The sequence below is a fragment of the Anopheles bellator genome, chromosome 2 (assembly GCF_943735745.2).
Source record: "Anopheles bellator chromosome 2, idAnoBellAS_SP24_06.2, whole genome shotgun sequence".
NCBI lineage: Eukaryota > Metazoa > Arthropoda > Insecta > Diptera > Culicidae > Anopheles > Anopheles bellator.
In genome coordinates, this window is record NC_071286.1 from 16,824,474 (window position 1) to 16,849,575 (window position 25,102).

Below are 25,102 nucleotides of genomic sequence, written 5' to 3' on the forward strand. Positions count from 1 at the left end.
ATGTTGTCCACCAGCGAAGACGCCGGGTTCTACTCGCACAACCGTGATCGTGAGTTTTTCTGCTTCCGGTTTTCAGGAGTCTGACCCCTCTCGCTGACTTCCGTCGGCCGCGCCTTTCTGTGTGTGTGTTCGCTTCTTGGGTGCCGAATCAACCAGCACCTTCTTCTGGCACCCGGCTTCATGTTTCCCCGCTCCGGAACTTGCAAGGGGTGCCACACGACGGACCTACAATTAGCCCCCTACAGAGCCGAGCGTAGAGAGGTTGACGCCTTCTCCACCGTGCTGGCGCAGCTGGCCGTTGGCCTGGCCGTGTCCTGGGCTTCCCCCCCGGGTGTGCCTACTTCAAATCCCAACGGTCCAACGGCAACTACCAGCACGAGCTTCTTCTTCGCGGCACCCACGCGCATCGCGAAAATGATAAGCTCTGATACCAGTCCCGGTTTATCGATCCGGACGGAGGAGACAGCTGTGTCGTGGTGCCCGGGTCGTGGATTGTTTGCTTTCGTGTCACACCTCGACGATCGAACCACAGTGCCCTGCCGATGTCCGGTTCTCTTGGACTGGACTTGGAGTGCGGGATCCGTCACTTGGGGACAATGGCCCCCAGCCAGCCAGCCAGCCAGGTCCGGGAAGCCTCCTATCAGGTTAAACGCAACGCCCCCAACTTGTGGACCTAGACGAGGGACGGTCTAGAGATTAGCGGAACCAGCAGCGCAGGTTCCGGTCAAGAGGAGACCAATCAGCCCAGAGGTGTCGCCATCGTCGACGATGTGCAAATGTGCTCTGCGTGTGCCTTGTTGGACTTAATTTTGTTTTTTCAATTCCCTTTCTTTGTGGTCTCCGGAAGTGGCACGTCGTTCCCGGCGGGGCCGGATGGGGCAGATAACTGCCGCCGCGGCCGGAGGTGAAGGTGTTCAATCCACCTCCGCACTCTACAAACAAGCGTCGGCGGCGCTGATAAGCGAACGGAGGTCGAAAGGTGCCTGGTCTGGTCTGGTGTGGTGGTTGCGCTCCGCTTCACCGCCAGAGGTCTCTCGCCTCCTCAGGCCTCCGGACACGCTCAGGTCACGGTTTGCGAGCCGTGGATGTGTTTGTGGGGGTACGGGCAAATGTTTAACTTCTGCCGGCGATAAGCGTACCTTGAACGCGCGCGGTTCCACCACGCATAGGGGCCGCCACCGTCACCCCTGCCTGCCCCCAACCCCCTTGGTGGGGACTCCCTGGCAGCGCGCGGGTGGATGCCACGCACTGATAACACATGGGGGTCCGCACGGGGGTTAACTTCCAATGACCGGCGGGCCGCCGGCTGGTGGGCCATTTAACCGTTCAACCTCATTTTTCGCCTGCCTGCCACTACCTCCCGAAGGCCTCGCGCCCGATGAGGGCAACGCGCAGAGGGTCCAGGCTCGCACGCAAATACGGCGAGCTGCGGCTTTTTATGGCCACCACACCACACCGCTATCGGAGCGGTGCCCTGTCTTGCCCGGCATTCGGTTCCCCACCCCGGGGGAAAAGAATCATTTTTCCTACTTTTCAAACAACTTGTGGCTCTCTGGCGCGCACTGTCCACTGGCTGCGCTGTGGTCTACGGACGGACGGACAGACGAGGACCACATGTGGAACGGGGCCAATATTTGCACGATGATTAGCCCGAATTCGGCCGGCCTGTGTTTTTGTTTGGGCCGCGCTCTGGACGTTCCAGCCCTTGGCTCATCATCCAGCCAGGTTGAGCCTCGGACGCACTCGTATTTGCTTAAGCTCTGCGGCGGCGGCGGCGGCGGCGGCGGCGGCGGCGACATTACTCATCTCCCAGATCTCTGGACCCTGGGCGTGTTGGAGTGGCTTAGCTCGGACTTGGGGGTGCGCATTCCCCGGTTTATGGCTGTTTGCGGAGGGAAATGGATAACAAACGCTGTGGGTTCTGCGCGAAGAATTGGGTCCAGAACAAGTCCGCCTAACTTCCCGATAAAGTTCCGACTTAACACACATGCATCAAGAGACCTCAAGGTGGCTGCGAGCTTTAACTTCGTTAGTGGCGAGAATCCCCGACCCCGGCCCCGGACAATCAATCGCGCTCGAGTTCTTCAACTTCTTCGCTCGAGTTCCCACCGACACGGGGACGACCTAGTGATTCCAATGCCCCGGGGCGATTGTTTTTCCCCGTTGACTTCGGCGGAGGTTGACATCTCGGAATCGATAATTTGACAGTTCCCGCGCCCCCAGAAATCCGGCGGCCCGACCCAGAAATTGGACATATTTTCGGTGGTAGCCAGGAGCACCATACCGCACCGCAACGGGGGTAATCATCGGAAATAGCCGGCGGCTGTCTCCGCTCCGCTGACTTCCGGCCCACCGGCCCGGTTGCCTCTCGCAACGGCAACAGAGATCATTTACAACTTCCTAATCGAATTTGGGTCGGGCGTCGTGGTTCGCGTCGCGCTATGAACGCTCTCGTCCCGTCTTTCCCTGTCGATGGTGGCGGGATGACTGGAGGGGACGGAAAACTTTGGTCCACTGAATTCGATACCCATCACCACCGTCGCCGCCGCCGCGCCGTGCGGATCTCGCGGCGGTCAATCAAAATTTGTTATGAATAAATAAATAAAGATGCCGGGTGCCCCAGATCCTTATTGTGTCCGGGAGTTCTCCGGACCGACCGTGGTGTCCTCGTCGACGACGCATAATTTATGCATCGAAAGTCAATCAAAGAGCTGTGATCAACCCACACGGCGCAATAGATCCGGTTCCTCGATTGTCTCCCACGGTGCCCAATAGATCCACGGCTGGCAATTACCACACCCAAAACTCCACGCTACACGCGGGCGTCCTATCGCGACATCCTGCCAACGTGGCACTACTAGCGGCCCCGATTCCCATCAGCTAATTTGTGGGGCGCCCAAGAATTCGATTTCGCCACATTTATGAGGCCACCCTGCTGACGGTGCCCTTTTCTCTCGAGGAGAAACCATCGCGCCAACAACAACAACAACCGGTTCCGGAGCGTGGAGTTCCGCGCGACGTCCACAAAAGAAACCGAAATAATTCATCACGACCGACGCACTGTCGGAGATGGTTCCGCGCCATTCCAAGGGTTTGCTGGCCCCGGCGTGTGTCGTTCGGATGCTGCGACGGTCCCCTAGCTAGGATTCTCGATGTCCTTCGGCCCTTCTTCTGAAGGACATCAGCCTCCGAGAGCCGTCTCGATCCGCGAGGCGTCGTTGACCGCGACGCGGGGAAACGAGAAGACTCCAGAAGGGGTTTCACGTCCAAGGACACCACAGAGGTGTGGTGAGCCCTCTGGTGGACCTCTGAGCCCAGGAGTCCTCGTTGAAGTGGAAATTAGTTTCCACTGCCGCCGCCGCCGCCGCCGCCGCCGCCGCCGCCGCCGCCGCCGCCGCCGCCGTCGAAGTGTTTCTTCACTTCAAACCGCGACCCGCGATTCGATGCCGACAAACGGTCCTTCGATGGTCCTGGTTCAGGTCCTCTCCACTGCGCTCTATTGAGACCCTCGAGGTTCGAGGCTCTCGTGTGTGCTGCGTGTGAGTGTGTGGATCAAACGCCAAGTGGCCGCTACGCGGACCTCGGGATTCTGGATCCTACGGATCGACAGAACGGTGCAGCACACAGCTGCACTCTCGGCCGGGCGGCGATGCAGTTGCACTTTCGAGTGGCCTGCGTGTGCGGCGGGGGAGGACGGAGGGTCTGCGTGCTGACGTGGGTTGCCCGAGTCCCGACAATGATTGACCGATTTCTCTCCCCCTCTCGATCTCGGATTTGGGTGTCTCGGATTCGCGCATTCGTTTCGCACGCGGGAACGCCGGGAACCGTAGGACCTTCACATCCGGTCCCGGGGGGTGGGCCAATGTGTGTGCCCGGAATGTGTCACACACGTCATAATGGATCGCTGGCAGCATTATGCATAGCGATCGACATGGCCATCGACATAATTGCGACAGCTGGCAGAGCAGAGAGAGTCGCGGCACTTCCTTCGAACAATCCCTCTGACATCCTCCCTGACACTGATGTCAGAAGTTCGACGTGCCAAGGTAGCATAAAGGACGCATAAACACGCACCCCTTTCACCCCGGTCGGCTCACTCTCTCGCTCGCACTCGCTCTCTCTCTCGCTGTCGGAGCATGTTATTGGTCAGTTCGACGAACGTCCAGCTCTCGGTCGGGGCGAAGACACACTCGCGAGGAAGAAGAACTGGAGGCAACATAACTCGACCACATGTGGCTGAGTGCGCGTGTATGTGCGTCCGGAGCCCACCGAAGTGGACGCCCATTTTTCGACTGGTCAGCGTTCGACAAGCGTGCTCTCTCCCTCTCTCACTCTCTCTCGTTCGGTCGTTTGGTTGCTTACGGCTTACTGTGTGACTGCTCGAAACTGCTCGAATGCGTTCGACGCGTGCACCACCACGCGAATGACCATCGTCCATCGCGTCGCGTTTGAGTGGATTAAATCCTGCGGCAGGTCCTGCCGCCACCAGGAACAGCACTCAATAAGGGTAATTAAATAAAGCCCCTGATTTACGACGCCCAGCACCGGGGACCTCGTTCGGGGGGGTGTTAATCTTTCGGCCAACCCCCGGGGGAAACGGATTACTACGCAACACCACCCAGCCCCGCGGGATGTCCAGTAAACCCGCTGGTTCCTCCGTTGTGGTGGTGGTCCTATTAATTTAATGACGCGCAATGGCCGGGCATCTCTCCTGGTTCGCCCGGTTGCTTTGCACAATCAATTTGCTCGCCCACACGGCATGGCGCTCCCGGCGTTCGATTTATTTGCCATTTGGCTTATCGCACACATACGCAACGTGTGAGGATCATTAGTCACGTCCTTTTCGGTCCGTGGCATTGTTTTTGCGCATCGGTGCCCATTGTTGGCGCGTCGGGGCCGATAACACAACGTCGGGACGCCGTTCCGCCGTAGCCTTTCGCTCATTTATCATCACGAGGCACGAGCACCGCCGTTGGGTGGACCACCGAGAAGAAGACGTGCGTTGGATATGTGGATTGATGCTGCGGTCGGTCCCGCTGCGATGGTCCTGAAACAGCTCGAGCACTAATTAGCAAGTGATGCGTTCGGTGCCTCGCCGTTTTATGACGCGTGGCAAACACCACTGCGCCACCGCAAAAAGGACATCTTAACCTCTTGCGCGACGGCGACAAATTATCATATTAATTGCGTTTCCACTTCAAGAATCGCAAGAACCCATCAAATCCTGGGGCCGGCACCGGGCCATGCGTGCTCTGTCGCTCTGCGTTTAATGTCCGGGTCGCCGAGGGGCGCACGGGGATCGCAGTTCAAGTGGGTCAATCTGGCGCAATCGGCATCGGCATAAATATCAATCCGCAGTCGCCTGCCCGGGGCAACGAGAACCGGACCGAGTAGCGGCTTCAGGAGAGTGTCTTTATGGCCTTCCGCCCGGCCCCGCACACGCCATTTAATGACACTGTCGCCGAGAACGTTGGTCTGTGATTTTTATGTCCCCAAAGTCGAGCAGCGGCCCGAGTGCCCGCGTTCCTCTTGCTTTTTGTGTGTGTGGCACATTAATTACACATCTCTCGATTCGCGTGCTCGGAAGGAACGATCCGGTGCGCATTCGGATCCGAGAGTCTCCGAGGTTTTAATGTGTGGCCCCAGCCCACTCCCGGAGCGATACAGAAATCGAACGGATTTACCCCGGTGCCGGTGCCGGTGGTGGAGAAATTTATTATATTAATTCGGAAAAACTGAAACTGGCGCCATTTATTACTCCACTCGATATAAATAAGAGAGGGGCCACAACCGCCCCGGCGCCACCGGCCGTCGAGACGTAACTTTTATCACTCACCTAAAACCGGTTCCAAAATCCCTCCATCGGGTGGCTCCTACCGTTTTTTTTTCCTTTCGCTGGAGGACCCCCAAAACATGCTGGCCCCAGTTGTGTGAACGGTGGAATGTCTGGCGGCTTGCGGACTTTATAAAAGTGTCAAGAGCGAAGGAATTCAACCCCCGGCCAACCCCGGTGGCCTGCGACGATTACTCTTTTGGCGGAGGAGCTCATAAAACTGAGACGCCAAACCTCGGGAAAGGAAAGGCTTTTCCGGGGTCCTTCGACCGGACCATAACCACCACACGAAGACCAACCGAGGGAAGCTGGTCCGAAGAGGCCTTTAATTAAAGCCGTAAAGCACTCCCTGCGCCCGCGCCCCGCACGGGTAAAAGGATGCGACGCGGAAGGATGTGGATTCGAATAGAGTCTGCGGAGGCCAATGAAGAGAGGCCTGGGGGTTGGGGACTCGAATGGCGGTGAATTCTCCGAACGGGGGACACACTCTGGCCCACCCTGGCTTCCACCCTCCACCCACCCGGCGCCAGACCAGGGCCGGGGGGGTGAACCGTGAAAGAAATCTAATTAAATTCATTAAATTAGCTGTGATGAGATAATAATTTTTAATTCTTCGCCTATTTTCTTCCCGCCCCCACCCACCACCACCATCCACCCACCGATCCTATCTCCCCCACCCCCCACCATGGCTTGGTTGCTCTTCCGCTTACGCACCCACATCCCCTTCTTCTTCTTGATTCGGGGGCCGTCGTCGGAATCCAGATTCCGACACGGGCGAATCGGCGGACGGAGGGCCGCAGGATATCCTGACATGCGGGTCCTGCCAGAAAACGTTCGCCCTCGCCGACATCGTGCGGTTCATTCAGCACAAGGTGCTCCAGTGTCACAAGGAGAACTACGGCCAGTGCTACGCGCAAGGTAAGGCCACGTCCCTCCGCGCCCGCCCGCGCCCTTCCGGTTCCTTAACCTAATGGATTCTTCCTCGTGTATCACTTTGGTGTCCCCGATGTTGTTGTGGTTGTGTGCGTGCGTGTTGTTGGGTGTGGCAGCGTCCGGAGCGGAGGACCGTGACTCGGACGATGGCCGCCGGTTGATGCTCCACCACACCACTGCCACCGCGACCGCCACGGCCACCACCGTCGGGGTCATGGGCCAGCGGATCGCGATGCGCCGAGCCTCGCTGCCGACCGTGTCCACCCGGAAGCCGGCTTCGACGACCACGAACGCCACCACCACCACCACCACCGCCGTGACGTTCGATCCCCGGGTCCACACACCGCCCCCGACCAGCCCGGCCGAGCTGCTGCGGGACGGGGCCTCCAGCACCCCGAAACAGCCAACGCCGCCGACGACGACGGGTAAGTATCCTTCGGGTCCTTTTCCCCCATTGCCTCCTCTTTCCGCTTGTGATCCTTGCCTCGTTTCGACCAACGATTCGATCGACGATGGCCTTCGCCGTATCCTTATCCCAAAAGCCCACCAAGAGTAAGGGGATCCTGGCAATGGGGGAAGGGACCCGTGCCTTTCGTTTCGCAACCCCCCGGAACTGTCGCTCGCTCGCCCCTTTCGTCCTTTCGCTCGATTGCTTTGATACCGAAAAACGCTACTCACTCGCTCTCACTGCTCACTGCTCACTGCTCACTGCTCGCTGCTCACTGCCTTGTTCGTCGCCGCCTGCTCGATTTGCCGACATGCTACTGCCACCGCCGCCACAGACGCATTCACTAATCGTGCTCCTTTTCGTCCTTTTTTTCCGTTCCATTCCGACCCGCAGAACCCGAAAACGCATCCACCCACTGCCCGTCGCGCGGTGCCAGCCCGCTCGGTTGCAGCCTGAACGACGACGACACCACCACCACCACCACCATCGCCGCCAGCGACCAGAAACCGTCCGTCGTCGTGCGGCCGGCGATCGAAATCAAACAGGAGCTGATGGAGCTCGACCCCACTACCGCCGCCACCAACGGTGGCCTGGAGGATGCGCTGCTGCGGCCAAAGTGCCGAACACCCAGCAACTCCCACCACCACCCCGAGGGCGACTCCGAGCCCCCGAGTGGAACCCCCAACCCGACGGCGGCCACCGGCAACAGTGGTGAGTGTTCCTTGCTTGCACTCCTTGTTGTTGCTTTTTTTTATCTTTGTAGAAAGATAGAGAATAATGGGTGAAAAAGGAAGATTATTGCACAGACGAAGGGATGCACATCGAGCAGGGTTTTCGTTGTCCTGTGTCCCTCTTATGTCCGGCTCTGTTGACACAGTCCGGCCAAAAGGGGTTCCGGCCGCGTCGGCAAACGGATGACCTTCTGCACAGCCCAGCCAGTCCGAGTCCGAGTCAGGTCAGGTTGTGTCCGGTCATATCAATTACGGTTCATTAATTATTCACGACGAGCGAACCGAGCCGGAGCGCACCCCATTTAGAGCCGGGACCGAGTATCCTCCCGAGAGGGCGCTCCTTGCAGTTTAAAGGCTCTTTAAAGGCTGCCCAGGTTGACCGCTACACACGCAACACGCCAGCACAAATTGGCACTGGTCATCAGCAGGAGTGGGATTTTTTTCGCATCCTCTCAACGCTGGGTATTTGTGTGCGTATTGTGTAGGACACGTTTCCGGAGGCCACCAGCCAGACACCGCCAGGACGACGGTGACGTGCCTAATCCTGGGACCGCTGGACCTCACACAGTTACATCACCACCAACAGGAGGACCCTGGCTGGCTGGCTGGCTGGAGCCATAATCCGGGCAAAAAGGCGGAACACCAACGAAGCCTCGTCCGCTTTTGTATCGTGTCACGGATTCGGACGGGCTGACCTTTGAACGTGCTGCGTGTTACCTTGTTTCTCGGCAATGTCCGGCACCCGGCAGGACAATCAGCCAGACGACGTGACAGTAGTTCCCCCGAAGAGAAGTCCCAGAGAAGGGACTCTCGCATGTTTGCCGCAGGAAGTAATCCCGTTTACTGACGTCTGGCGTCCCGGCCACCGCTGGTATTTATGCCGTCTGTTTGTGGATAGGCTTTCGTGTTTGGTCCGCTATGCAAATGCATGCACTTCACCATGTTGTGGTGAGGATAATGATGCCGACGGCAGACCTACCGGAAGGACAAAGTAAGTTCCGTTTCCTGCACCGACCGCTTTGAATGGCTCTTTGAAGGCGAAGGTGATGCACCCTTCGCATTCGGTCTTCGGATGCACCGGAAACCACCAACACACCGGGGCGGCCACCCGGCTTTCGTCGCCGGAAGTTGACCACTCCGTCCACGAATTCGGTCCAAACGGTGGTCCTGAAAAAAAACGGAACGCCAATACCAGGATTTCGTCCCCAGCCAGCCAGCCAGCAGGGGCCAGTCTCGGCCCGGGGAAGATTGTTTTCTTTATTGCGGTTATTGTGGCGCTGGTCCTGCTTTTTATGTCCTTCCATTGGCTCCCCCGGGGGGGAGCCCACACAGGCATTGATGGCGATATTTTATTGCACCCGGAACCGGGACCTGCTTGACCTCCCGCCCAACGCAGCTGCCCAGCGGGAGGGATGCTGTCTCTTGCAGGCCTCCGGATTCCCTGGGGGCCGCCCCGGCTCTAAAGGGTTGTGCAACACTTTTGTCCGTCCGGTTGGGCGGAAGTCGGCGACGACGGCGTCTGCATGTTCCACGGTCCGCTTCCTGGGCCGCCGGGACTGGCACGTTACCAAGCGGTTTAGTTTTCCGGCCACTGGTCCTCGGATGTTGTTGGCCTCGACGAAACACTCGCGTCGGCACCGGGAGTCACCGACACCGTCGGAGGATATCGGCGGAGAACACTCAGCTAAACAAGGTGCCTGGCTCCAATCGCACGCTCTCTCTCTGTCTCTCTCTGCCTATGTAAAGCCTGCCTGATGGCATTAGTCATCAGGGTTCCGAGAGTCCCATTCCCGGAGAAGAATATATAATTTCAGCCTCAATTTCAAGCCTCGCCGCTGGGGGGCCGTGCAGAAGAAGGAGATTGGCGAAGGCTAATAAACCCGATCCGTCCGACCGACCGCCCCCCCGCCCATGTGTGTAAGGACTCTCGCGGACTGGCTGAAAAGGTGGATCAATTTCTCAATCCTTTTCCGTCGCCCAGACTCCGTCGCTGGGTGGTCCACACACAAAGCCGGTCCGAAATTAAAATGTCAATATTCTCGGCTCCTTCGCCTGACGTAAGACGCCCGCGCGCGCTGGACGGATGATGACGTCATGTGTCAGGGGCAGCCGTCGTCGTCGAGTGTCTGTCGATAAGCGAGAGCCCCCGGTGTCACCATGGCTCTCCATGGCTCTCGGTAGTACCACCATCTGCCACTGACAGTGGATGAGCTGGGCCTCGGCCCCTGATGGGTGGTAATCCTTTGGCTGGCCCACCCCCTGGGGGAAGCTATAATCCTTTTCTTGCGGCGCCATCGCCCGGGGCCTTCATATTTGTTTTTCCACAGCCACAGCCAAGGATTCGCGGGATTCACTTTTCTCGTGACCTGATTGACGACTGTGGAATGTGTAATTGATATCGCGCCAGGTCCTTGTCAAAGCCGAGCCGGACCGTGCCGTGCCGTGGCAGCGAAAGGATTAGAAGGCTGAGAAGTTGATGGTGAGTTCGCTTCCGCTGCTGCTGCACCTTCGAATCAGTGCCGACTGGCACGAGCCATGTGGTGCGTTCGAAAGGATTCGTTAAATGACGCAGCATCTGGCCGACTGCATATCCTTGTGCGGGCCGTGCGCGTTACGCCATCATAATCGTCTAAGCGCGCGCTCGGGGTTTATCCGGGCGCATTCAGGACCCCCCGAACACCACCGAAAAAGGGAGAAGAAAATTTCACCTTCCAACAAAAACGCGGTCCTACAACGGCACCGAAGAGAGACCCTTTCGGTTGGGTGGGTCGTGAAAGTAAAAAACCGTATGCTGCTGTAGCCACGGGGTGAGAAGGGAACGAGCGACCGAGCGATCCTTCGGGCCCCGGACCCGAATTCTATCGCTCGATCCCATTTATTAACCCGCCCGTCGGGTCGGTTTTGATCCTCCACCACCACCGCCACGGCGCAGTGCATTTTAAAGGGGTAAGTTGTTCCGAGTGCCGGCGCAGCTTCTGGTGCAGTCGTCCTTAGCCGCAGCAGGCGGTCTCGACCGTTGGGCGTTCGGCATTCAAATCTGTCTCCCGGAAAAGGGTGCACCCGGTTTTAATGTTAATGGTGGCCTAGTGATGGTTAATTGCGAGCAACTCATTGGTTGCAACTGCTGATTGATCATAAAGCGAACCCACACAACTTATGTTGGGTGTGTGTTTGTATGTTTGTCTGTTCCATTGCAGCTTGCGTTCGATTTGTCACTAAAACCAAAATGCGAGTTCAATTACGAAATGATGCCACTAACCTGGACAAGGTCAATGGATTCCGGGGTACTTCAGGTTGAAGCAGTAAATTATCCAAAAGAATTGCTTAACCCGCTTGATTTATAAGGACTGCCTTTACATACTTTGTGGTTCTAGTTTGTAGCGATGATTTTTTTTTTTTGAGAAATATCAATCCACCGAAAGTTGCTGTAATGGTACTCGGCTTACCATGAAAAGGTTTATGAAAAACATTATCGAAGCCACCATTTTCAATGGACAATATAAAGGAGAAGATTTGCTACTACCACGAATTCCAACGTTGCCGACGGATCTGCTCTTTGAAGCGCAAGGACAACCGTTACAAGTATTTGAATTAAAGCTAGATAATAATTACTTTTTCCACGCTCAATGGTATGTGGCATACTCGCGAGTTGATAAACCGTTAGTCTTAATTTTTTCCAGAACCCTGGAAATGAAATTCGAATTTAAGAATCCTTGAATAGTTATTGGAGTTACAGGCTGCTTCTAGGACCCAAACCAACCTAAAACGCGAAGCAATAATAAGCTAAACAGCAAGATAAAGAGTGATAAAATGAAATACGAAAATTATAGTAAACAGGGTTGGTTGGAAGAGAAAATAATTGGGAAACGCGCAGCCCACAAAAGCGGGCATATTGGTGCTATTCATGTTGCATACTTTCGGGCGCATTCAGTGCACTTGAATCACTGAATACTTGTAAACTATTCGCTCCTTTTCCTTTGTTTTGCATAAATAATTAGCTTAAATGATTGCTGGCTTTTCGCCGTCTCCGATCGGCCATCATCTAATTGTCCAACTGGCTGAGTGGCGCCCGGTTTGGCCGACTTTCAAGCAGGTCCGTTAATCCGCTACTTTGGCTCCATTTTACAAGCCGCTAACACTCGTCTCGTCGGAGGCGACCACAGTCGATCTCGGGCTTTTACGGTCGGTGACACGATTTACTTGTCGTTATTTTTTCTCGTTGGTTTGTTTACCGTGGCCTTCGTTTTTATTCTCCAAACGCACAGACCTCCGAAAGGTGTTCCGGTTGTTTGGTTGGGTTTTTTTGGTTGTCTAATTTCAATTCTCTGTGCGGCGCGCGCTCGCGCGCACCCTTTGGCGCGGGCCGGAGATCGTAAACGAAAACGAAAGCGCATCCCGGGAATGGTGGCGTTTTTTTTCTTTTCCTAGTTCCCTTTGCTCCCTCCCCGAAGGAAATGAAAAGTGAGCCAGCCAGAGAGACATGCCGCGCCGCCACTGTGAACATACGCGAACCGCGGGCGCGTTCATCGCTTCACGGATGACATAAATATTAAACCCATGTCCTCTCGGCGTACTTATGTTAATTATCCGCGTTTTTTTCCCCGTGGGCTCGTGCCAGAGCGCGCTCGGCACTCGATTCAAATTAAAAAAGGACGACGCATTCTGGTGCGCCGTCGTGTTCCTTTTTTCTATATTCGGTTCCGTTTTCCTTCACTGTCCGTCACGACGCACCGCTGTCCACGCTGATTTCCGTCGCCGATCCTTTGCCGGATGTAAATGGACGGCTTTTTTTGTTCCACGGGGTCGGCCACTTCCGGGGGTCGTCTCGGTCGGTACGTGCCGCGGACTTCAATGGCCCGGAACCGGAAGATATTGTCAATTAAACATCCTCCACGGGCTCGAGCTCGGGCTTAAGACGACTCTCTAGGCTTGATGCCGCGTTCCGGAAGCCGAGGGGGCCCGCTATAAATCCGTTCACCGTTGTTGTTGTAAGGTGTTACTCCGATGACCATTTGACGCCCTTCGAACCCTTTTCGGCAAGTGGCGAGGCTGGAAGTGGATAGTAAAAAACCCTCTGAAGCCCCCGGCATCCGGTAGTGATAACAATTTTTCGCTCTTTGCCAGATTAAACTCTTCCCCAAGGAGGCCACCTTTTTACCACCTTCATAGGTGGTCAGTCGCTTTTCGCTATCCCTTCCCTTGCCACTTACAAGGCAGCCCAAAAAAAGGGGACAAAGATATGTAAATCGACCCCTCGGGCGTGTACGTGACTTACTCGGGCGAGTGGCGAGCAGATATTTGACCACCAACCTTCCTTAATGGAAGGGCTTCTTGGGGGTCGTCACGTTCCTCGAACCCTGTGGCCGTGTGATTTATGTGTATCGGTCGCGGCCAAACTCCAAGCTAAGCAGCTTATCTACATTCTTGACGTACAACCACACGCACCTTGGCCACCCTGAGAAATGTAAAAAAATGGCTTCTCTATCAAAACGGATCGGTCAATAAACATCTCACCGGACGGAATCACCTCACTCAAATCTCAAACGATGTTCCGGATCCAAAAGGGCTTTCATCGATCCGTCCTTCTTCGAATCGAATTTCTCCCCCTGGGGGACGTATCAAAAATCATTGCTCCGAAGGACCCAACATATGGCCATCCTTTTTCTCCGTATTTTCGTCAGGTCCTTCCAGAGGGCGCAACAGGCCGGATGTCCAGTGAAGATCATTATCACGACTCACCGCGCGCGGCTTCTGCCCGGTAGAAGGTTGATTTATCTATCACTATCAGGTTGTGGGAGGTTTGTTTGTTTGGGTTTCGCTTTCGTTTGATTATCGAACGTGCGCCTAACGCCCGATCATTTGATAAGTTGCGTTCAGCCGAACCCGAACCACCAGCTGCTCGGTGCCTTCCGTGTCCTTCCGGGTTCCGTGTTGACAGACCCGGGAAAGGGCGACCCGGGAACGTGCGCAGCACACGCAACGAGCGCACGAGCTTACGGCTCGGGGTGGGCCTTCATTTACATCGCCAGAAAGGGGTTCCTCGGTTGCGCATCCCGACCGAGAATCACCTGGCCATCACAGGAGGCCCAGCTTTTTTTGTGGTTGGTCGGCCTATGTTGACTATCTGTATATCCTCTTCGCCGCCTGGCCGTGGGTTTTTTGCGCGTGGACCTCCTAGCTGGGCGCGCTGCGCACGTGGCTTCCTTCTGTCCTGTTGGTTTTTGTTGGCTCGGATGTCCCTTTTTTTCTGGTGCGCAGTGAGTTCCCCTGTCGAAAGGGAAAGCTGTTACGGGTCGGTACTCTTTAAACGTTAGAAGTAGATTCCCTTTCATGCGTCAATGTGTCGGCCAATGATCCTTTCTTCGAGTGCAATCCACCTAAAAGAACAAACTAAGATAAATTGTAACTCTGTATTTTATATAGTAAACAAACACTAGGCAGATGACAGACCATCTGTCAAAACCATTGAGCGACCAAGGTTCATATATGCAACTAAGGCTTATTGCAGCTTAGCGTTCGTTAGTGACCTTAATCCATCCAAAGGTATCGCCACATGGTTTTTAAAAGATCCTACAAAAATTCTTAACGTCTTCCAAACTTTAAGAAATCAGCGTCACAAAATAATTATGGAAGTATTGGAAAGAATATGAAGTCGAATTAGTTTGGTCAAATGATTCTAGACTAAAGGCTATATTGGCCCAAGGATAAGAGTCCTAGGCGAACACCCTTCCAGGATGATCGGTGGTGACCGATGTCACCGACCGTTGAGGACATTCCTGAGCCCCAGCAGCGCCCTTAAAATAAAAGATGATTGCATCCGCCGACCGAAGCCCTGCGACATCTCGTCGCGACCTGGTGGGCGTTCTGGTGAAGGTTTCCACGTCCACCACACCCCCCGTGTCGGGTCCTCCTCCGGGGAGGGACTCATCCGTTCATTAATCTTGCCAGTCCCGGGCGGCGCCGATGCCGAATGCGGCCAAAGTCACGGTGAATAAAATTACCGAGCAACTCTCTGTGCGCCGTGGGCTCACTCGCCAACCCGACATCCTCCGGGCCCCGGGTGTGATGCTGTCGACATTATCGCGAAGTCCCCGGCGATCGATTGGGCCCAACACACAAGACACAACAAACAGCACGGGACGATCTCGCGCGTGGACAGACGGACGGCGAGCACATCCTTTCGGTCGCGATGACAGCCCCCCGGGGCCCGCGAGAGAACAATGGCCACGGAAAATTGCAACTCCCCACCCTGGCGTGGGGCTTGGTCCGAGGAACCAATCGATTGCAAATATTGCGCGGTGTCCGGGGTCTGGTAATTATAGGCCTCGGCGCAGAGCCACCACGGGCCCCCCGAAGGGCGTGTGCGAGTCGCGAAAGCACCCATCTCGCGGTTATGTCTTACTTTGGCCACCCGGCACACCCCCCCGGTCCCGGGTCCGCCCGGGTCCGGTCCGCCGTCGCGCCGTTGTCATCGGCGGACGTCGGAGTTGGAGAGATGATTAATTGTCACATTGCACTCTCGGCTCTCGGCAGCATACGCCGCCCGATGCGTGGTCACCCCCCGCCCTGTCACCGTCCCACCCGCGGGTGGACACCGGGGGCCACACGAGGCACAAGTAATCAGCGTGTTGGCGTTGGCGTTGGCCGTGGCGCTGGAACAATGTTGGCATTGTTTTGTGGTCCCCACAGGAGGGCGCATTAATCGTACCTCATCGTGCCCGAGGGGAGACCGGAAGTGCAGCCACTCCCCACCCAGACCCCTCCCCCCGTACATACTCCACACATCAGGGGGGTAATGATACGTTTCGACGTATCGGGACACGCGCGGGCGAGCGCAATCGACATCGCGATCCCGATCTCTCTCCGGGGGCGCCATGGCCGCAAACCACAAAACTGTGTTCTGCGTTCTGGACAGTTCCCGGTCAGGACCCCCGGGTTTAGGAAGGAACTAATGCTAACAAAAAAAAAAATAGAAGACGGACAGAAGGACTCGTTAGCAGGCGCGGATGGCCGACTATTGGCCGTGGCAAATGAAGTGAAAATCGTGTCCAATTTTGGGGGGGTTTAAAGTAATAATAAAAATTGGTCCTTTCGCCCGCCTCCTGTTTATTTTTTATTTTTTGCTGTAATACGCGCCGGCCAACAATCCGGATCGTCGTCGTCGTTCCCCTAGTTTTTTAAGGTTGGGCGATAAGCGACCAAAAAGAAGCAAAAAAATCGAACAACGACCGACCACAATCCGATCCGAGCCGATTTCCAATACGATTCCTCCGCCACCGCCGTACGTGCCCGGAATGTCCTGTCAGATCCCTCGGACTCGGACGGTTGATCCGGTGGTCTGTGGTGTGTCCCCCTGCGTGAGCATCCTCTGATTAAGTCTTGTCAGGACAGTAAAATAAATGTTCCCTTCGGATCGGTTCGCGCAAAGAGACCGAACGGGAAGAAAAACAGGGCACCGGAATTGTGTCATGACATTTATCACGTGTGTCCGTGTGTGTCGTGTCGTGTGTCGAAAGTGATTACGTCACATTGATCATATCGGTCGCTCGGTGGACTCTCCGCGACCGTGTCCTTTGTGGAAGGTGCCAAAGTGAAAATTGTCTGGCGGGCCTGCGGCCGGTTCCGGCGGCGGTTACGGTCAATCGGTTCCGGTTGTTTTACATTTATCGAATTATCACCGGGAACCACCACCGGAAAAGGCCGCCAACCCATTAGAGAGAGAGGCCCGGGTTTGGGAAGGGTCCGCCGCTTCTTCGGGGGGTGATTTTAAAAAGTTACAATAAAAAGTGGCCAACATGGCGCGGTGACAACTGCGCCCTCTCTCTCTCCCCCCGGTCTGTTCCGGTCAGGGGCGCGCTAATGTCCTCGGGGCCCTGGCCGCCCCACTCGCCGTGGCCGAGACCAAGAGATAATGGTCCGCGTGGGCTGTTGTTGTGTTTTTTAATCAAATACTATAAATTTCCATAAGGCAATATTCGGCCACCGTTTTGTCCACATACACGGCGGTGGTAATGGAAGTGCCACTGTGGAACTTTTTAGCGTGGTGTGGGAGCCATCGTGCGCCATAATACGATTCCCGGGAACATCTGCTACCCAGAAAGCCAGGCCATCGTCCAAGCGAAGGACATCCGGTCGGGCCCATCCAGTCCAGTGGCTCATCCGGTGGACTGCCACCGCTCTCATTTGTATTCAAACGTTGCCTCCTCACCACACATGGATGGCGATGGCGGCCGGTGTGTTGTGGTACGTGTGGCCGAAAAGTAGGACGACGTTGGGCGTTCGCTCCGCGTTTGGTCCGAAGTTTTCACTCCCTGCGGCAGGACGCGGACTGAGGGGAAGGTTGGTGTGGAGTGAAATGGCCCATCCACGGGACTGCTGGACCACGTGTGGATTATGGACCTACGCGCACATCCCTCCCCCACGCCGTCGTCCCCGTTTGTGGGAATGAAAGTTCGCAAATTCTTTTCCCCTCCCAAAAGGGCGGCTTTTGGCCAATTCACGGTGAGGAAAAGTTGGTCTATTGTTTTACTAAAAATAACACACAGTTCAGTCATTTTTATTTGTAGTTAAAAAGGACACCCAACAGTTTGGCACCGTTCTGTGTTCGAATCATTAGACAGGTTTCTTGTTTCCGGACGATACTCTGTAATGTTTTGTGGAGCCAAATTAAGACTCTTGTACGAATCGGCAATGGCAGCCGACTCTTTGTGATACTCACTAGCTTCTCTCAAAATTGGCCTCGATCGAAAGTGTCATCACTTATTGGATAATGATATTAATATTTCAATACATCATTAATCATCAATATTTCAATATGTTCTGCTTGATAGTATGAGCCCCAAAGCGAAAACCAGCGAATTTTCATTACCCCTAAAGCAGTCTTGCCCATTTCGACAAATTCGTATGTTTCTGTAGTCGAGTGACGTCGAATTAAGAGTGGTCTTTGGATGGTTGGATGGCTCTACAGCCTATCTGGATAAATGCTAAAGTATTATTTGTAACTTGTTCAAGGTTTTCATGAGGGATATGAACAGGTATAATCGTTTTTTATCAAATTTTGTGTACATTTATAAATGTTTATTTTCTTTTCTTTCCACTATAAGCCTAACCGTGAGAGAATCCAAGTATAGTCGCCATGTAACACATGGGCTGAACAGTCCCGATCCTAAGAAAACGATTTTTTTTTCATTCCAAATAGGTATCATTCCTTCATTCGAGTGAAATTTCTTACCGACGAACATTTTTTAAAGTCTACAAGGTCCTTTAATGTTGGAGGACGAGGTTTACTAGTTGCTCTCCACTCAGATCACGATAATTTTGATTCCGGAGTGACGTGATAGATGCAAATTTTATCGATTATCACATATCCTTATTCCTTATTTGTAAAGGGTATCCAATGGTTTAACTCAATGCCCAAAGAGATAGTTAATTCAGATAGCATTTGGGAGTTTAAACGGAGGTGCGCTCTGTACATCAAAGAAGTAGTTAGGTAAATGTAAATGTTGTAAATGTAATGTAATGTAATGTTGTAAATGTAATGTAAATGTTGTTAGTATGGACTTGTAATCTACTGCACTCATCCCGGAGGCTGGATGATGATGAGAAAAAAAGAAAACAACTTGAATTTGAATTTTTGAAAATAATTTAGAATAATAGTATAGCATGAATGAGACAACATATTTTTGAGACGCGCGCGCGTAAAAGTGGACAGTTGAAGCAAACACTCAACAATAGAATGACTCTCGCTGCACTCGTGCTATCGTGGGACAGGTGCATCAAATTCGTCCATTGATGATTTTTTTTATGCTACCGTAAATGTCCTAGATAAATGTAATTTCGGCCGTTCTTAGTAGTGGTACCCTAGCGCTACAATAGTTCTAGGGAACCGGCTACACTGAAAGAACTGGAGATTTTACGGGGCAATCCGGAGAGTTTTCTTCTTATGGAAATGGCTAGATACCGTTGTATGCATGGATTAGAGTCAGACAGAGTGTTCTAGAGTGTCTTGCAACGATGCCACCACTTCGTACCATTTTTTTTCTCTTGAAATCTTGTTAAATACAATTATCACACGATAACTATCTCGCCTATCTCAAACCTATGTTGGGGTAAGAGGTGGGTCTCATCATCATCATATCGACGTAAAACAGTCGGTCTATTTTATTTCAAAATGGTCAAACACGGCTCAGAATCATCAACACGTTCTTGTTTTTGGTCAACAGTGAGCAAACACGGCAGCCACTTTGTAAAGAGTTGTCTCATAATCAAACACAGTTTCGTGGACTTTTTAAATGTTTTCTGGTGTTACAGCAGCATCATTTGGGAGTCCACTGCATTCAGCATCATCGGTGTCTCTGCGTAGTCCTTACAACACTTTTCAAGCCATTGCTTCGCTTGAACGGTATTTTTCTCATCAAGAAGCAGCGTAACATTCAAACACGAAATGGTGTTTGATACATTGTTTTAGAAATAACAAAAGTAGCGTCACTCTTAGCACAATAATTCGCAAACTTATGAGTAGAATATCATGAAATTTTAACAGATTTCTTTCGAAGGTTGGATTTCGAAGCAATTGCTTCATTTCAGTTAGTAGTGCAATAAGGTTAGCGCTATTTATGGGTTAGGACCCGGACGTGGGCTGATAAATGTGTTAGTACAGTAAATCACTTTTAATGCTATTCATTTCGGATATGCGGACACTATTTTTTTGGCTTAATTGCTGTTTTGGACAGTCAGTTCATGTTGGAAGATTCTTGTCTCATATTCGGTTCATGGACCTTAACGGACTGGGCCATATTTATTTAATTGACTTACTAGTTAACTTAATCTAATTTAACAAGCTTAACTTAAGAAACATGTGGCGTTTCCCCCTCTACACGATAGCCTTATCCCGGGACTAGCTCGACTGTAAGAAGTTGTTGGTGCATCGGTTGAATCGGTTCAAATTTGTATTGCCAATAGATGCTGTTACGTTTCTATTGATGGATGATGCTGTTCAGCCAAAACGGACCTCATTTCGGATGTTCTTTTAGTTTGTTGCGACGAGCCACATAAATGAGAATTGTTTGAATACAATGGCGTTGGTTTAGCTAATGAGGTTCCAAGTACCAGCGATCTTGGGCTACATTATTTGTGATTTCGGTTCGGAGACTCAACGTGATTTTCGGCTTACAACGAATGTGAACTGGCCGATCATGAAACAAATCCAACCTTGGCTTGTTGGCCTGGCTGACACACTGCACTGCCTACAGTGCCTGCAAAAAGACACCCCACGTCCCGACCCCGATGAGCACTATTCGCGCAACCCTTTGTCGTGGGCAAATGGCGAAAAAAGGCGAAATGCGAAAAATGGCAAACCGAAGCTATTTTTTAATTAAAATCCGTGTTCCCAAACCGAACCGCCCGGTGCGGTGCAGTGCCGAGCGGGCGGAACGGGGGAAATATTCTGCATCCACATGCGCGCATCTCCGACGGATGCACCACAGCAGCAGCTGGCTTCTCTCGGGGACGCACCATAAACAGGACGCGCGAATGCGCGAATGTAAATATTGTGCCCCGTTTGTCGTTGTCGCTGTTGCCGTTGGCCTCCTCTCCCGGGAACCGGAAGCTGGACCTCCGCCGCGAGGAATTCCGCAACTGCAACTGCATCAGGCGCGCAACACACGGCCCGGGTCGAATTTTACAAATATTTATGTCCCTCCCCGGTCCTTTGATGTTTGGTGTCCAAACAAAATCGGTTAATCCGCCACAAACGATAACCCGTTTCTCTCTCTCTCTCTCTCTCTCTCTCTCTCGCTTTAGAGCCCAGTAACTACGTGTGTTCGACGTGCAAAACGAAGTACCATTCGGCGTGGCGGTTGGTCCAGCACGTCCAGCACGCGCACGGCGTGAAGATCTACGTGGAGTCGCTGGCCAGCACCGGCAACCAGGACGGTGGTGGCGGGGCGACCCCAACCGAGGAGTGCGACGCACCGGAATCGGCCGCCGCCGCCGCCGCCGCCGCCGCCGCCGCCGAGGAAGAAGCGATGGAGACGGAAGCCCCAATCCCGGTGACGTCACCGAAGCCCGTGGAACCTCCGCGAAGTTCGAGCCGGAGCGTGGCGGAAGAGGACGAAACGGAAACCCCGGGGCCGAGGAGAACCTGGAGGGAGCCCGCGGAGAGGGGAGGGCGACTGGCCAATGGGACGTCGGCGGAAGGTGGTCACCACCCACAGAAGAAGGCCGTCAACGGTGGCAACGGCGGTTCCGAAGCGGACGACGAGCGGGAGGAGATCGAGGTGCGGGCGAAGCGGAAGAAGCTGTCCCAAAGTTCCAACGGCTGCGAGGAGGTGGCCGCCCTCTCCCTCACCAGCCCCCCGCTCGCTTCCGCTCCGTCCCCGTTCTGTTCCGCGATGACGACGACGGCGGCGACGGTGTCCTTGTCGTCGGCGGCCACCGCCGCCGTTCCGCCGTCTCCGTCCCGCCAGCAGTCACCGGCCGCACCACCCCCCACCAGTCTTCCTCCACCACCACCGTCCAGCGGGCTGCGGGGCCATCATCCGCTGCTCGCGCCACTTCCGCCGGACCTTCACCCGAACCCGTTCGGGTTGCTCCGGATGCCGCCACATCACCCACACCACCCGCACTCGCACCCGCACAGCCCGCTGTTCGGGCGGACGACCCACCACGACCACTTCCGCATGGAGCACCTGATGTCGGAGCAGTTCCGGAACCACGGCCTCAACCTGGCCGCGGCCGCCGTCGTGGCCGCGAACCGACTGAAATCGCACAACCCGGCCCCCTTCAACCCGGCCACCGGTGCCACCGCCTCCGAGCGTCCACCCTCGTCCGCGTCCTCTAGCGGGGCCCTCGAAACGCCGGTCGCCGCACCCCAAGCACTGCTCGGAGTCGGAGAGCCCCACATGGATTACTACTCGCAGCGTCTTCGTCAGCTCGCCGGAACCACCAGCCCAGGGACAGGATCTGGACCGGCCCTCACCAGCAGCTCCGCATCCCCGAGCCCGCGCAAAACCACGCAACAGTCGGGGACGGCGGCGCTATCACCGTCGCCTCGCTTCGCTAGCCCTTCGCCCTCGCAGCTACCGCCAACGCCACTGACCGGAAGCAACTCGCAGCGCCCCCAGAGCCTGACACCGCCGGAGAAGAGCGCCGTCGAGCTGCTTGGCCTTGACGCTGGCAGCTCACTCACCAACACGCCCCGTTCGGCGTCGACACCCCCGAACAAGCAGAGCACCCACGGTCACGGTCAAGGTGGACTCTCCACGGGCGGCACTGCCGATAGCGCCCTCTACGGGTGTGATTTCTGTGGCAAAAAGTTCCGCTTCCAGAGCAACCTCCTGGTCCACCGGCGGACCCACACGGCAGCGGCACCCACAGAGCTGCCGTTCCGATGCACCGGCTGTGAGTTTTCGTGTAGCCAGCCGGCCAAACTCCGGCAGCATATGCGGCTGGCGCACGGACAGGCAGGACCCTCAACAGCGGCCACTTCGGAGCCGGATACAGCCAGCAACGTCGGCTCGTCGATCGAAAGTGACGTAGGCGATCCGGACTCGGATAACGACGCGCTGATGGAGGCGGACGAGTTGGAGGGCGACGAGCTGGAATCGGCGGCCCACGAGCGGCGTCGGCGACGGCACCTGCGGAACGCGGCGGCCCGAGCCGCCCGCGACGACGACGACGAGGAGCTGGACGATGACGATGAGGAGGAGGACGATGAGGAGGATGTGGACGAGGACGACGATGATGATGATGAGGCGGAGGACCTGAGCATGAGCAGCACCCACAGCCACTCGAAGAAGGATGGCGGTGGTGGGAGCGGGGCACTCCAGCAGATGTCCAGCTCGCTCGTTGGGGAGCTGATGGACAAGTTCGGGTTGTCCAACATCGCCCAGTACTCGGAGGCGTACAAACAGGCGCTACAGGAATCGGGCAACGCGCTCAAGTTGCAGCTGACGAGTAAGGATCGGGACAACAACAACAGCGCGATGGCGATCCCCGGGCTAGCGGAGAAGCTGAACGGGTTGCCGGCTGCGCTCCGGATCAAGGAGGAGCTGGCCAAGAGTATGCTGCAGCAGCACCAACAGCAGCAGCACCACAACGCGCAGCTCCCGCAAGTTCCGCTGTTCCACCCGTTCGAGAATCCGTTCGAGGCGTCGAAGCGCCTGAAGCTTGAGGGAGCGGCCGCCGACAGCTGGTGGGGTATCCCGGGCTTGCACCGGGGCGAGTCACTGTTCGAGAACCTGAAACCGGGCCGTGGTGATCGGGGTTCTGGAGGGCATGGCGGTGGCGCCGGTGGCCTGCTGCAGCCGATGCTGAAGAAGGAGAGCAAACTGCGGAACGACACGTGCGAGTTCTGTGGCAAGGTGTTTAAGAACTGCTCCAACCTGACGGTGCACCGGCGAAGCCACACGGGCGAGAAGCCGTACAAGTGTGAGCTCTGTTCGTACGCCTGCGCCCAGAGCTCGAAGCTGACGCGCCACATGAAAACGCACGGCCGGCTCGGCAAGGACGTGTACCGCTGTCGGTTCTGCGAGATGCCGTTCAGCGTACCGTCCACGCTCGAGAAGCACATGCGCAAGTGTGTCGTCAACCAGGGCAAGCTCCAGCAAGCGCAGCAGCGTGAACTCCAGCAACTCCAGCAGCAACAGCATCACCACCAACAGCAACTGGCCGCCCAGCAACAGCTAGCCGCCCAGCAGATGGCGGCGGCTGCGGCAGCGGCAGCAGCCGCCCAGCAACGGGCCGAACATCACCGTGATCACCACCGTGAGCAATCGGCGGCCCTTCTGGCAGCGGCCGCATCCCCTTCGCACGGTGCCCCACCACAGTTGCCGCCGGGATTGCTGTTGCCACCACTGCCAGCCGCTGTAGCCGCCGCCGCCAGTGGGGCGGCTGCGACGGCGACGGCACCGGACGACGGCACCAGCTCAGCCAACACGTCGGCCAGTTCCTCATCATCATCCGCAGGCTCGGCAGCCTCGGCAGCCCTGATAAAGGAGGAGGCGGCCACGGCATGACTTTACTCCCCGTGGAGTGGTTACGAACTGCCTCCGAATCGGATGATGTCCCGCATTTACTAGCCGCCCGCCGCCGCCGCCGCACACTACAGACCGCCGGACACGTGAAAGGTGATCGTCGAGTTGAGTTGACAACGTCCTTCTTAGTCTCGTTTGAATCGTGCTTATTTTCCTTCCTCTTAGCGGCATTAATACCAAAGCATTGTTGTAAATTTCTCTGACCACTCTTTTTTCGTTCCCGTGGCAACCGTTTGTGGCCACCCCGATTTCCCGATTTTTCCCTGACAAACACAGACACACGAGAGGGGTGGGCTGTACATACATAGAGGATGGTGTACCTAGAGCAGAGAGAGCCAGATCGATGCGTGGTGGGAACGCAGAAAGGCATTTATATCTTGGAGTCAGAGGCGCAGAGGCACTAGAGATTAAATTATTTGTTTGTTTGTTTGTTTGTTTTTTTTCGGTTTCAGGCGGGGTCCTGACCCTTCGCCCGACTTATGTACAGAGAGAGCGGGAGCCTAGGCTAAGAAAGATCGATATATATATATGAAAACTCCTTATAACAGAGCGTAAAAGAAATAAGACAAATAAACAAAAGAAAACACACACGCCCCGTGGGTCCCAAGGTGAGAGAGAGAGAGAGAGCGTGTAGAGTAGTTCTAAGTAGCGTTAATTCGAGCGATTCGTTGTCAGGGAAGGATAGGCAAATTGGAGCCACCAAACACGCGCACGCCAGGGACGAGACGTATTGTACCAGACGTATTGGCCAGTTTCGTTTTTACTACGCGTAAGAGTATTCCATTCAACACTACTAGGTTAGTCACCACAACCCGTACCCCCGGATCGGGTATAGAGGGCTTAAAATTTTTGTTAAAATCTGAGTTCGCGGTTACTGTTGAGAGGTGGTCCTTAGACGGTCGGCCCTTTAGACTAATTTACCTTCCACCTATTTTACGACATTGTTTCGCTAACCTTTTCTTCGTTCAAGAAGCCGCCTGTGCTGTTACTGTTTCCTTGGCGACCACCCCAGGGGGCGGAGTCCCTTTTTTGGGTGGGCCCTGTAAATAACTGTGTATGATATTAGGCCCATAAGTAGTAGCGTCATCCGTGCCGCGCGTGTCCCCCATGAATTCCTTGTTTA

At 55.0% G+C, this 25,102-nt stretch overlaps 1 protein-coding gene across 1 annotated transcript; it reads left to right on the forward strand.

The window, feature by feature from the left end:
- Window positions 1-23,961, forward strand: LOC131207093 (B-cell lymphoma/leukemia 11B). Its single transcript, XM_058199704.1, has 6 exons — window positions 1-49; window positions 6,596-6,751; window positions 6,883-7,191; window positions 7,608-7,925; window positions 20,747-21,273; window positions 21,415-23,961. Exons 1-6 carry the CDS (start codon window positions 1-3, stop codon window positions 23,959-23,961), a joined length of 3,906 nt encoding a protein of 1,301 aa, XP_058055687.1.
- Window positions 23,962-25,102: the final 1,141 nt, after the last annotated feature.